This window comes from Taeniopygia guttata, chromosome 2 (assembly GCF_048771995.1).
Source record: "Taeniopygia guttata chromosome 2, bTaeGut7.mat, whole genome shotgun sequence".
Taxonomy (NCBI): domain Eukaryota; kingdom Metazoa; phylum Chordata; class Aves; order Passeriformes; family Estrildidae; genus Taeniopygia; species Taeniopygia guttata.
Window position 1 is genome coordinate 138559510 of NC_133026.1, and position 14167 is coordinate 138573676.

The following is a 14167-nucleotide window of genomic DNA, read 5'->3' on the forward strand; positions in this document are numbered from 1 at the left end:
TCTTTTGTTTTAAGAAGAATGCACTATAAAGCAGGAGTTTTAACCAGAAATGAGAACCCAGATCAAAAGCAACTGCATAGGTTATAGGCAACCTATGAGGTTTGAAGGTGGAGAGAACAGAATCCACCGTCCAACTGAATTGATGTCAGGTTATGACTTTGAAATAGTCATCAGTTTTTCAGCCAAAGAAAAACTCAAGCTAAACCACAATCGGTGAAATTTTTGGCAGGCAAAGACCTCAGTTTCCTAAACCCTCTGCAAGTGCTGGTCACATCCAGGGAGGCATCACAAGAACTTCACTGACAAAAATGGAATATTAAAGAAACCACGAAAACAACCATAGCAGTGAGATCCCTGCGCTGTGGTGGGGTGAAGCATCCCATAAATATCCCCTCCAGACATTTGCCAATCTGCTGCTTAAAAGCCTACATGAAATTAATTTTCACATCACTGGGTGCCTGTTGGAATGCTTTTCATCTTAATATTCAACAAAAATATTTTTTCTTGTGAACAAAGCTAATACCTCCCTTCCCAAAGGAAATATCAAGAACAACTGATAAACATTTTTTCTTGTAGCAGTATTTTAGGTATGTGAAGGGCAAGTTCGTCCCTCAGACTTCATTTATTCTAAACCAGGAATACTCAGTATTTTCTTATATGCAATGCTGCCTCTTGTTTCCATCTGCCCACGTATTTCTTAAAATATTTTGCCCGAAATCACTGGTACTCAATAGAACAATTACTTTCACATCTTAAAAATTCCTGTTAATCCTTAAATGTCTTTTACTTTTGCAGTAGTATCAAACTGCTCACCTCTGTGCAAGCAGATGCTTTTTCACTGCACCATACTAGATGGGGAGAATGGCTTGCTTCCATGCACTTCCTTTTCCCTGGAGTTCAGTATTTCACATTCATTCCTTGTGAATTTCAGTTTGCTTTTTTTGAATCACCTGTGCAATCTGCCAAATTATTCTGATACCTGAGCACACTAACCAGTTTCCGAACATAGCCTGTCCATGTTGCACCACCTGCAGACCTCAAACTTTGTATTCCACCAAATACACTAATGCATATTCTGAACCAGGAACACGATGTAACCTCAGAAACTGCATTAGAAAAAGTTTTTTCAGATTCTTCCCCTCCCTCCCCTACCTTCCAATTTTCTGTTGGCAGAATCTTCACCATATTGTCTCAGCATGTATTTAATAGTTCAGTTAGTCATACAGCAAAACCTCTGATGGCAGAATTTCTGTGCTACAGCTCTGCCTCAGTTCTGTGCTTGTATCACTGAACAATATGTTTTCTCTCAGCCTAAGAGTGTAAATCCACATCTCTGAAAGTAGAAACTACACCAGTCTAAATTATCCATGACCTCATTTTTAAAACATAAATGCATCTGCCTTCAATCTCCCAAACAATGCCAGCTTTCATTGCTTATTAGCCCAGGTCTCCCACAAACACCCCTGGCACTGTTACATCACTGCTTAGCCAAGGGAAAAACACCTCAGAATATTTCCATTGAGCTGTGACTCTGTCTCACAAGGAGTGCAGAGCTGAGCTGCACACATGCTGAGTACCCAAAACATGCTCAGTGCCTCATCCAACCCATGCTTAGGTGTTCCCCTTGCACCTTTAGCTCACCTAAGCTCCAAGAGCTTGCAGTTATTGCTAAAAGGAAACCCAGGTGGGCTCCCCGTGACACGGCAAAGCAGCGATCAGGAGAGGCTGCCCAGGGCCATTGTGTCTGAATCCAGCCGGATCGGGCTCCGCCTGCAATGATTAGCACAACTATCTCTGCAGTATTAGAAGGATATGGTGCTTGAATAACAAAGTACATGCATATTGCAAAATACCTGGCCTATCATCTTTCTAGTCTACAGATAACTTTTTATTCCAAGAACTACAGGATTCACCAGCAGGTATAGAATATAAAAGTATTTATTAACATCCATGAAACAGAATATGGCTTTAAAAAAGTCTTATTGGGTCCCTCTTGAACTTTCTCTCTTTGCTCTAAGAAGGAGAATCAGTCTCTCTTTCACAAATGAAAATTTGTGAAAATTGATAAAAAAATATTTAACCCAACTACAACCATCTTATAGAACACTATGTTAACTCTGGGCAACAGAAGCTAACCAGTATATGGAAATAAAACACTGCCTCTACACACATAAAGAAAATAGATAAAAAGTGGCAGAGATTATTTATCTCTATTATTAAACTTCTTTAAAATTAAGTTTTTAAATAAAGCCCTTCCTAGGTGTAAATAGTACACTGCATAAACCACAGCTAAAGAAATTTAAAAATAGCCATCATTTCAAGTCCCAGAGCTAGTTTAATCTACTGATATATTTTTCCTGTGGTTTCATAAGCTGATCTTGCTTTCAAATAAACTACCTGTCAGGAGGAAGAAAGACGTATTTTTCAATATTTTTTTTTAAACTTTTCAGAATTTTTAAAATTTTAGCAAACATCTTTCAAAAGCATATTCCAATATAAGCTTGAAAAAAAAATCCTGCCTCTGTCAAAATAATTCGCAAACTTTATTGGATTTTTAAAAGCCTGATTACAGGACAAAACATGCATTACGCATTTTGCTAAAATTCCAAAAACAATTGCAGAATTTAATCATATTAAAAGGCTCATATCCATAATAAATACCACCAGCTTAAAAGCAGCCTGGAATTTTTAAAGAGTTTTAGTATCTGAAAAATGCACATGTTCTACATACTGTTGTTCTTTTAGAAGTCTGACATTACGTTGCAATGGTTAAAGCAAGAAACGGGTCAACTGAAGACTAAAGAAAATCCCTGTCTTTTGAGGAGACCTACACTTAGTTATACAATACTGCTCTGGAAACACTCTGTCACCAAAGGCTTGGCAATTGGCATCTGCTTAAAACATACTCTGGCTCTAACATTCTTCAAAGGATTAAACCATAATTGATTCTGGCTATACACATGGTAAGCGTGATGTGCAGGGGGTTGCCAGTGGACATGGGGCCCTTACATAATGGGCTGTTTTCTTTGTTTAAAATGGAAAAAAGACTGGGAGGTGTGGAGAACAGTGAAATACAAAATGAGTCAGAATAATAAATCATATTTTTTGAATCATATTTCAACAACCACACATGCAAAAAGAAGACTTCAAAGGTGGCAGAGCTTCTGAATTGCTAAGACAATTCATATATTCTTAGTTCCATAAAAAAAGATAGAAGCTACGGTTATGTACATCCTTCTAACCACTCCAGGAGCATTGCAAGTTGAACTCCAGAGAAGTCACTGGTATCAGTCTGAAAGGGATGGGGAACGGATTGATCGTGCACTGGCTGGACTGTTAGAGAAAACAAAGGGATCCTTTTCCTTTTCTTTAGTATCATGTTTATGTTTGTGTTTATGCTTATGCTTGTGTTTCTTCTTCTTTTTCTTGTGCTCATGGTGGTGATGGTGATGGTGATCGCTGTGTTTTGAGGAGTTTGATTCTTTGCTAAACACAGAGAGTGGAGCTGCTGAGACAGGGTGCATGTTTATCTCTCCCGAAGACTGTTCCTTACCTGAAAGAATGGATATGGTGGGATTAGAAAATGTTTAACTTGCATTGTTTCCAAACATAAGAAATTCTGAAATATTAGATAAAACTTACATTATCATTTAAACATAAAACCATGGAATCTGTTACAATGCTTGTACCATTTAGCTTTAGAGAAAGCTCTGAACTGCCATTAAAGTTCCCGCACTACTGACAATTTTTAGAGATGATCCTTCCTTCCTCAACAGCATAAAAGTATCCCGGACAACTAGGAACTGTAAGGAGCCCTAAGAACTTTTAAGTCATATTAGCTTCCTGAAATTCATTTTTAAATAGAGTAGGAAGGCCACTGTACCTGAACAATGCAAATATAACTGCTTGTGAAAATGCTGATATAAAGAGGAAGATTGGCATAATAAAGTGCATTTTTGGGATGTGAACTCTTTCTGGTTGGGGGTAAAGCTCCATGCAAGAACATACAAACCTTTTGATAGTGGAAAACTAAACCGATTTTTCTAAAAATTGCCTCTTACAACCAATTTAGCCTATTTGAAAGATTACACAAGGATTTTTTTTCTTAAACAAAACCAAATACCAATAACGACAATTATACCATCTTTATCAGTATGTATTTCACAAATAGACTAGAACTAATTATATATTGAGCAAGCCTGGTATCTGAACCTGAAGAAGGAGACATGATCCATGACATCTCAATTCAGGAATGACTTTCTCATTCTCTCTTTGGCTAATTTAATATTTCACTATTTCAGACAGACTGCAATAGCTTCAATAGTAGAGATTAAAGGCCAGTATTCTAAGGATACCTTTGTTGAAGAGTGGAAAAACTTGGAAGGTTGGAACACGCAGATTTCTTTAGGCAGAAACTGAATCAAATCACTCACATTGCAAGGATGCTTTAACAACTACATAAATGTAGAAAAGCACCAGCAGATTTTTGAAGGCAACTAATCCTCTAAGTATTACTTAAAATCTATTTTCTTCATTGCTACTTTAAATACGGGGTTTTTTCCCATCCAGTTTTTGGTTAAAATATCCCAATTAATTAACAAGAAATTATGTTACTATGCAATTATCTTTTTCTGTATATTTGAAAACACATTTACTTCCCAGTACGTATTTTTGTTTGGCTGGTTGGTTGTGTAACTCTACAGGCAAGAATGATTTGCCCATGGTAATGATTCCTGGAAGCTTAAAGAGACAGCTCCCTGTGCTATGACAAGCAAGTATTGAGAACAATTTCCATGCAGTCTTTCTAGCCTCATCTGAAAGACTGAGAACTGATTCAATCATGCATATATATAGGAAAAATTCTAGATTTTCCTATATATATGCATACATATATGTACAGCTGTTCTGGGTTTTGTTTGTTTATAAATATGTATGGAAAAAACAAAATCTACATCTATATGAAGTGTTTAGAAGTCAGAATAGAAACAGAAAAAATTTTTAGTGAGGATAATCAATAACTTGCTATGGGACATAGTGGCATTTCTGCTGCTCGAAGTCTTAAGCAGCAAAATGATGTCTTTCTAGAAATATGTTCGGTCTTAACCACAAGACTGGAATATGGTGCAATATGATATTCTGTTGAGGTTATGAAGGAGGCTGAAGTACAATAGTTTCCTATGATCTTGAAATATGTATCTGTAAACTTGAACTATATATCTCTAATAAAAGAAGGCTTTCATTTTTATTTAATCAAAACTAAGCAGCAGTAAGCTCATGTTACCAATGCAAAAATTTATTATTAGAACTCACAACTTTACTTTTTTATGTATCTTGTGGCAGGTAGAGGAGATGTACACCAATTCCAACTTCTTCTTGCTGACTTCAATGCGTACCTATTACCATTTTTTATACCGTTGTCTGGAGCCATTCTCAACAATGAAGACAGTGTGCAAGTATACTGCATTTGATGCAAAAAGTTACAAGACTGCTTTACTATGTAACTATTTCCAGTTATATTTTTTAAAGGTGTTCCTCCTGTATCTAAACGTATCCCCATAATCTGAGCTTCTTCCTCTAAAGCATTCACTGTTTAGACAACTCTATTTAGCAGCTGCAAGGATACAAACCCAGCCATTAAATAGATGACACCATAGTGAAAAAATGAGTATATCTGGCTCAGGCCATTAGAAAAGGAAAGGGTGGAGGCTGTATCTCAGAAAACCAAAGCAGGCAGTATTTGATGCTATTAAAATAGGCTGCAGTAGTTACAGGTGAACTCTGGCAGTGACACAAACAGAGCTCCTAGAAACACAGAAAGATCTTGGCAAAAAGCCTGAAGACCACTGGTTGGTTGTATAGAAAATGTACAAAAGATGACTTAAAGTACAGAAGACATTCTCATGTGTTCTCGAACTACAGGCACGTGATACATTAAAATACATGTGCCAAACTCAAGACAACTTCAAATAGAAAAAAACCCCACACAACATGGGACAAACTCTTAAAACTTCTCAGCTCCATTAATTCCAAATTGCAGAGTTATTTTTATATGGAAACTAAAACTGTAAGTCTAGACTCTACATTTGTAACAACCTCAAACCAAAGCTGAGCCTCTGAACTTAAAAAATTGTAACCAGAACTGCTATAAAAACACTAGTTAAAGTCTGCAGGGATGATGTAGCAGTAGTGTCAAGTGAAGATGGAGGATGCAACCAAACAGACTCAGGACTCTGTTACATGACCTGCCACTTGGGCTAATTTCCTGCAGTTTACTGAACTACCAGCTCTGCTAAGGCAACAGTCTGTGTTATCACCTAATTTCTTATCAGTTGTGATATTTGTGGTGGTGTGTGTTTTAATAGGATTTTACAATGTTTTATTTTAAGGATTAGGTATTTAATGTTGGGTAGTTTCAGTTGGTATGTTCCTTGTAGCCCCTGTTCCTTCCCCTCACAATGGTTTCTTCCAGGTTGCTTACCCCTAAGTTTTCCTGACACCTGACTGTCCCTCAAAGTGACAATCTCCCTGTTCCTCCCCTTGTACCCTTAAATGGTTCTGTCAGTCCAAGTTGTGCTGCCCACCTCCCCGTCTGTCATCGTAGCCATCTCCATTTGGTTCTCCAAAGTTCCCTGTCTATTTCCCCTTCCCTAGTATCTCACTGGACTGGTAAACCCTGGATTGCCCTCACTGGATTATCCCAGTTGTGTTCTCCTCCCCTAATATCTCCCCATGGGATGTGAGTTGTTTCCACCCCTTCATACCCTCCCCTCTTTATAAGGTGCTGCCACCCTCATTCCTGTGCCTACTTGTCCCTGACCCCTCCTGGGTAATAAATTACCTTGGAATTCACACAAGTGGCCCCTCTCTATGCTTGGGAGCTGTGCTACCCACACCACAGCCAGGCACAGGGAGCTGCCAGCCCCTGTGGGCACTGCCACCCTACAGGACTCAGAGAAGATCTGGGGGCAGGCACTCCTGCCGTGCTCTCCGGCCACAGGGAGTGTGCTAGCCGGGACTCCACACGGTGGCCACAACCAGGCAGTGACATTATTTAAAAAAACCTGTTTGTTAAAGCACTTAAACACCATTGACTGGGGTAAGTGAGGGAGCAAATACAACAGTAGTTAAAACCAACAGGACCAAAGGGGTGGTGGTGACCACCTAGAGAGGCAGTAAGATCTTCAGGAAAGGGAGAAACAGGATCCAACTGCAACTCAAGAGCTACTGACACTTAAGGAGACAGTCAACATTGGTAATATGGAAAAGACATCACTAAGAAATGAAAGAATGCCATTACAAAAATCTGCTTCTACTGAACCAGCAATAGGAGCACATACACAATTTCTTCATAGAGTCAGAATAGTCTCTTGGGTTTTTAAATACAAAAATAAAAGCTATCCAGAACATTTCTTCCTACTGTTAAAGAGTTCTTTGAAATCAAGAATCAAATATATTGATCCTGGATGATGGCTCCAAAAGATTGATCACAAACTACCAAGCTCAGCTGTGTGCCAAAATGGACAGACCTATAAAAGCTCTATAAAAAATGTTACAGATCTCCATGCATAAAATTCAGTGTTGAACCTACTAAACCTTTTCCTTCTTCCTTTTAATTAGTATCTACTTAAAGCCTATGCCAGGAACATGGCAAGTGTAGTTAAGGAAAGCAGGGCTAAATAGAAATTGCCTCACAGGGCAGTATAATCATCCTTTTATCAATGGGGGAAGCAGGACTGATGCAAAGAGGCACAGAGCACTCCCTCTTCCTGCAGGGAACTTGCTTCTTCCTGGCACAGAGAGCAGGGCTGAAACCCGGGTTTCACAAAACACAGAAACACACAATAAATGGAGGGCCAGCCCAGGAGCTGCTTCTGAAGTGGTCAGTAGCATTCCTTGGAAGAAAATGCACATAACATGTGTCTATTCAAATGATCTCCTCCTGTTTAGGATGTGGAGATTCCAATGTAATTGTTGGGTTTGTGGTGTTCCAGCTAGCTGGGTAGGTGCTTTAAATTAGACAGAATTATGATCCCATGGGAGAAAGATCAGAATATTTGTGTACCATTTGTGCCAGGGACAAATACAAATGCTGTAGATGTCATGAGACAGAATAAAATATGAAAACATAGATCTTGTAAATTAAAGGGATTTAGGTCCTGATAAGCTTTAAAGTAACATTTGCTCTCATAATACAAATTGCTGTCAGATAATTCTAACACCCTGTTCAATTAAGTTTTAGTGCTCATTGCTGCATTAACATTGAACTGTATGGGTAGAGTGTTTCACCTATTTTTCTCCTATTTTGTTTTTGAAGTTTTACCATATGAAAACCTGTAACTTGAGACTTTAACATGCCAACAGGCTGTTGTGAGACCTTTCATATGGTCGCGCCTATATTTCTGATTTTGTGTGAAGAAAGTGGGATGCCACTAACTTACAGCCTGTTTCTTTGCAAGGCCAATGAATGTAAAACAGCTGGCTCATACAGGATTTTTACAAATTGACACTTGTTTAAAATTACCCCATTTTCACCCTGATTTACTGAAACATCAGAGAGGGAGAAGACAAGTTCACAAATCTCAGCAAGACTGAAACCTGTGGGTCCTGAGGACAGGCTGGTGCTGCAGCACCTGAGATGGACAGGTGTTGGGAAGGATAGATAAATATGATTGCCTAGCAGAAGAACTACAATAGTACAGCCAGGATGAAAACAACCCCCCCCTACTGGCTGGACAATACCCTTACCTACAGATAGGTCCAAAAGTCAAATGGACTGTTCCATCTTAACCCCCAGAATGTATGGTTCACCCCACACCTGTAACTCTCCCCTGAAACATCAAGTGCCTGTGACCCCATTGTCCCAAGTCTTGTTCCAGCCCACCTTGAAGCCCCTTGATAAGGGGTCTCTGATGGGCCAGATGCTCTCTTGGAACTTCCTCCCTCCTCCTGGATCCCCCCGCTCTTGGAACTCCCTGCTCTTCCCTTTGTCTCTCCCCTCCCCCGTCACCTCAGGCCCTGCCATGTGCTGCGTCTGGCAGCTCGAGGCGGGACCTTTCACCACCCCTAATAAACCTGATATTCTAAGAGCAGCCAACAGAGATCTCTCGTCTAAATCCATCCAAACCGTCCAGGAGCCTCCTACGTCTTTACAGACAGGCTCTGGGAAGAGGGGATGTCCATACAAGCGCACAAGCACTTCACACGTCTCTCCCAGAACCCAGAGAAAGCTCACCAATGAGAAAGGTAATGCTCTCTTTGCAGAGCAGTTGACCTGCATCTCTGGCTAGCATTTTCTCTAAAGAGAAAACATTCAGAAAATGGAAAATACCATAAAAACAGTTCAAAATTACCCTGTTTTTCCTTAGTTCTTCTTTTCTTTTTAGTGTTACTCTGGAAACATCCAAGACACATTATTTTTTAATTTAATGCTGTGTTTATGCATCTGTTGAACCACCAACAAAGTATATAGAAAAAGTCACCAAGCATAAATGATTTCAGGTTTCCAGAATGCAATGTCCTATAATTACTCTAAAGAACCAGAATTTTCAAATTATACATCTCTGAAAAAGGTTATCAATTTTCTCTCTAGGAGAGTGCTCTTTAAGGTCCATGGGACAAAAATTAAAAGTTCAAGGGTAAAAACAAAGGTCTAGTTAAAAAAAATAAAACCAGCCAAAGGTTTTCTGAAGTTATGCTAAGCAAATCAGTTAATTTAGAGCCAACATAAACATTTTAACTAGTTCCAATTTACAGATTCATTTGACTTCAATTTTTTAGTGGGAACCAGACAGACCATTTCTTATACCTACACCAAAGGTAAAACTAAAGTATTGTATAGACAGGTTGGTGTTTTAACTAAAATACATTTTTTACTGGTAAGAAGTTTGATTTCTCATCTGACTTTCATTTAACACCTATATTGCCTTATACTTACACTAAAATAATAACTGCAATGTTATTTTTACTACATTTATTTTAATATTCTAGAACATTCTAGTGAAATCCCTGTTTTTGAAAGAAAGAACATCTAAATCAGGAAGCCAATTCAGAATACTTTGTATACCTCTATCAGTCTCAGGTAGTTCACTTGAAAACTTGCTAGCCTTATTCATCCTCTAGATTTGAGAGTTATTTGTTTTCTCAGAAACAGTCACAGCTACAGTATTATGTTTTTTTTAATTAAAAATGGAGTTGACACACTGCCGCCACACACTGATGCAATTCTCATTTCTTTTGTCTCTGTCTGCAGGGTTTGTGTTTCTATTAAAGCTGCTTTCTTTACTTTAGAGTAAAGCACTGCAAAACACCATTCCTTGTGAAGTGTACAATCAACCACATACTATTTCAGTGAGGCAAATTTATCTACAAAACTCAAAGCCTTTGAACTACCACTTTGGAAACAGTTATATCTTGAGTAATAAAGTGTAACAGATACTGAACTAGTATTTTATGTTATTAAAAGACATTCTAACAGAACAGTTTTAACAACTTTTACCTCCTTAGAAAGTAAAGCAAAAAGCCATCATTGTCAGTGGTGTCCTCGAATTCAAGAAGTGCTCATTTATATATTTGTCTGTGTGCTGATGTTTTCATAGCACTTTTTGGCAGAGAGCCACTAAAGGCTGGATTTTGAGGTACTGGTGCACTTACAGCTAACTGCAGAGGACTGGGCTTCTCATGCAGTTTGGACTGAATTCCTATTTACTCCTACATCCAAACTCCAGATGCAGTGATTTGTACCCCAGGCTTGGATCTGCTCCTATAAATGTACTCTTTAAATATAATAACTACAGTAGTTTACCTGTACACTTTACTGCAGCATATGCAGTATGTCCAGTTTCAAAATGTTTCAGAAAAAAAAGTAAATCCAGAAAAACCATAATTTCCTGAAAGTGCAGTGACTGTGATAAACAAGACCACAATCTGATCAACATTATGACTGTGGTCTAGACCTCCAAAATTTCATCTACAGAGTAAACAGAGCAACCACAAAGTCAGCAGGGGCAATTTCCAATTTGACTATGCTGGAAAACTGCAAAAGCATTAACAGAATGGCCAAGGAATCTGTTTGATCTGAGTCTGAACGCTCAGGATATCCTCAAAGCCCACTGCCTCTGAATGTCACCAGAAAAAGAACTGCCAGTGCACAAAGAACATCACTGTATTTTATTTTTCTTTCCTTTGCAGAAATAGAGAGAGAATTGGGTGCTTTTTTTATCAACTTTCAAACCATCAAAACTATTTGGAAAAAGTTCAATTAAGTGTTCATCAGTGATGAGATATGACATGTAACTTCATTGGCAGATCATCCAGCCTACAGCCAGGCATTTATTTTGGAAGCAGAAAAGACCAGGCCAGTCAATAACCACTGACAGATACAGCAGAACCTTTTAAAGGTTACTTTTGACACACTGTACCTTCAGATGAGTGAAATATTAAAGAAGTGTACCTTTATCTGATTTCACTAAAGTCAACAAAGCAAGAAAAATGACCTTACAGCCTGAGAGATCAAATCTGTTGTTTACATAAAGTCTCATCTTGAAAGTCTCTTATCTTAAGATTTAAGTTCCAAATATTCTCGATAATTAATATCAAATAAAATATGTTCTCACATTAGAAATGTAACCTGGCACAGCCTTGGAGGTTCAAAAGAGGCTACCAAGTTTCCAGCCCTAAGGGCAGATGAGTAACCATCACAACAGATTTTTTTAGACAATTCACAACTAATGTTTTGTTTTAATAATTTCTTGATAAAATGATTAGATTTCCCTACAACTGACAGAGTCCACAGTTTTACTATCATAGTGAGAATGCTTTAGTAGTATTTAAACCATTTATTTTCTGTATGAACTGGGACAGAAACGCTGTAATTATAACACTGAAACCTGTAATCCAGCACAAGTTGTATTAGAAAACTTGTTTTATTGTTTCAGCCTTAAGCTTTCACATCCATGGGCAGAACCATGCAAAAACATTCTCACCCTCATGCCCCCTCCCCCTGCCCCCCTCCCCAAACTTTTAAAGGAAAATAATATTTTCCTGGTGTTAAGAGGGTTACATCAGCTTGACCAAATCTAAATCATCATTTGGGGTGGTCTGGGAAATGGAAAAAAAAAACAACCCAACAATCCAGAAAAAAAACCACAGATCCGACAGGACCCAACATGAACTTCCTCCTGGCAGCTGCTTTTCACATGCTGTGTTCAGCTGATGACCTAACACTTCATGTGACACACGGGGACAGAGCCCACAGCTGGGGGAGGAAAACTGTGGGTGGACCAAGAGCTCACTCCTTTCAATTAGGAGTCAGAACTGAGGCAGATTTAGTAACAAGACACTGAGACCATTTTAGAACCTCCTGTCAATCTATTTCACAATCATCACTCCCTGAAATGCACCCATCCTCCATCATTATTGCAAAACCTCACAGGCTCTGGGATTCCTTTGTAAAACAGAACACTCTTCCTATGTGTGAACAATTTTATTTATGTATGCTTTTGTTTTTCCCCATCTGTTTCTTCTCAGCAGTATACCATTTCCTAAAGATTGAACTATCTTCATTTACTCCATCTGTAATTCATACGTTTCTGCTTCTAAGAAAAATGACATGAATAAGAAACAGGTGAAACTTTAGAAGCAAAAAAATATGTGAAGTGGAACTGTTTCTAACAGAACAAACCAAAAAAAAAAAAAAGAATAAAATAATCTGAAGTGTTTCAAAATAATGCTTTTCAAAGGCTTACTATTTAAAATGAATTCTGGTGCAAAACCTGGCATTTGTCTCATTTATTACCTAGGAAAGAAAATGTATTACAGTGTGCTGAATGTCTAAACAACAGAGGTGAGAAGGTCATTCAGAACACAAGTGAGACCTGAAGTAGCTTGTGTCTGCTGTGGGTCTCTAAAAACACCAGTTAAGTGGCCACTGCTCCACTCTTGGTCAGACTTTACCCTTCCTGACCTCCAGCACAAACTTAATCTGCAACAGTCCCGGAGCACAGAGCTGGCGCACAGAGGGTCCCCATGGTCCTATTTGTGACGTATTTGGCAGAGTTTTGTTTATGACTTTATATTCCATACAGTGTGTAAATCTAGTGATAAATTGTTGCAAAATATCATGTAAGAGTTGTAAATATCAATCCTCAGCAGATCAGCTTTGCACCTGCATGCCCTGGATGCGTCATTCTTTGCCGTAACAGAAAATGTAATGGTTGACCATAAGATTGAGAACAAAATTCAAAGCAAATCTGAGAAGTTTAAAGTAAAGCTTTGCAGATATAGGCTCCTAAGTTCATCAGAGTAGCCTATATGCAGCCTGTTCCTTTACACTGTTGCAGTAGGTTAAAAAGCTGTGGGTTTTGCTACTCTAGATACCTAATAGCAAAGCTGTCCTGGTGGAGTTGGCTGTAGGCACACGTCACTAAATGAAGGCCATCTGGAATCCAGAAACTAGAACTCCCTATATATATGTGTTTTAATGTCCCTATATGACCCTAATTTCTTAGTTGAGAAGTGACAGCCATTATCTTTTATTTAAAAAAAAATTCAAAAGAAAGAAATAAGCTCCCTTAAGTGGCTAGAGCATCTGCCAAGGAAGGAAAAACATTATGTCTAAGGCTCATAATGGAGTATGAGCCTCCAGCTTCTGCAGCACTGGCACCAAGCTCAGCAGGATCCTCAGAGCAGCAGCATGCACCAGTCCTTCTATACAATGGGGCCACTAAACTGCCTGGTCACAGAGAAACCAGATAAGGTCACCTGGCAGCATAGGTCAGGACCTAGGGCAACTCAAGATGGAACCAACATTACAGATCCTGCTGCTAAGGTCTATTTCTATTTTACACTAGGCAGTCACTGGATAAAAACAGAAAAACAAACAAGAGGGTGATTACTCTGAAATCTAAAGCAAAAAACTTCACTTTTACACAATACAGTACTGCAACCTTAAAATGTTGCTCTGAATCTGTACGGAAGATTCCTCAAAATGCTTGGTACATTGTCACATGACCTCAGCTTTGCTCCACTGACACTTTCTAGAACTGAACTTCAGACATGTTAAAACATTTTGAGAAAATGAGACAAACTGCTAAATTTCTTGGCTAGTGACAGAGAAAAAAAGAAAGTGGAAGTTCAACCTGTTTTAAAGTTTCCAAGAAACTTTAAAACA

At 38.6% G+C, this 14167-nt stretch overlaps 1 protein-coding gene across 3 annotated transcripts in view; it reads right to left on the reverse strand.

Moving 5' to 3' along the window:
* Positions 1 to 1922: 1922 nt before the first annotated feature.
* TAF2 (TATA-box binding protein associated factor 2) overlaps positions 1923 to 14167 on the reverse strand; it is a 62004-nt gene continuing 49759 nt past the window's right edge. For 2 of the 3 annotated variants that reach the window (XM_072924962.1, XM_072924960.1), the window contains one exon: positions 1923 to 3553. In XM_072924962.1, the coding sequence (XP_072781063.1) occupies positions 3288 to 3553 (266 nt within the window). In that variant the 3' untranslated portion in view covers positions 1923 to 3287. The remainder of the gene's footprint in view (positions 3554 to 14167) is intronic. The other variant, XM_072924961.1, reaches the window with a different exon arrangement.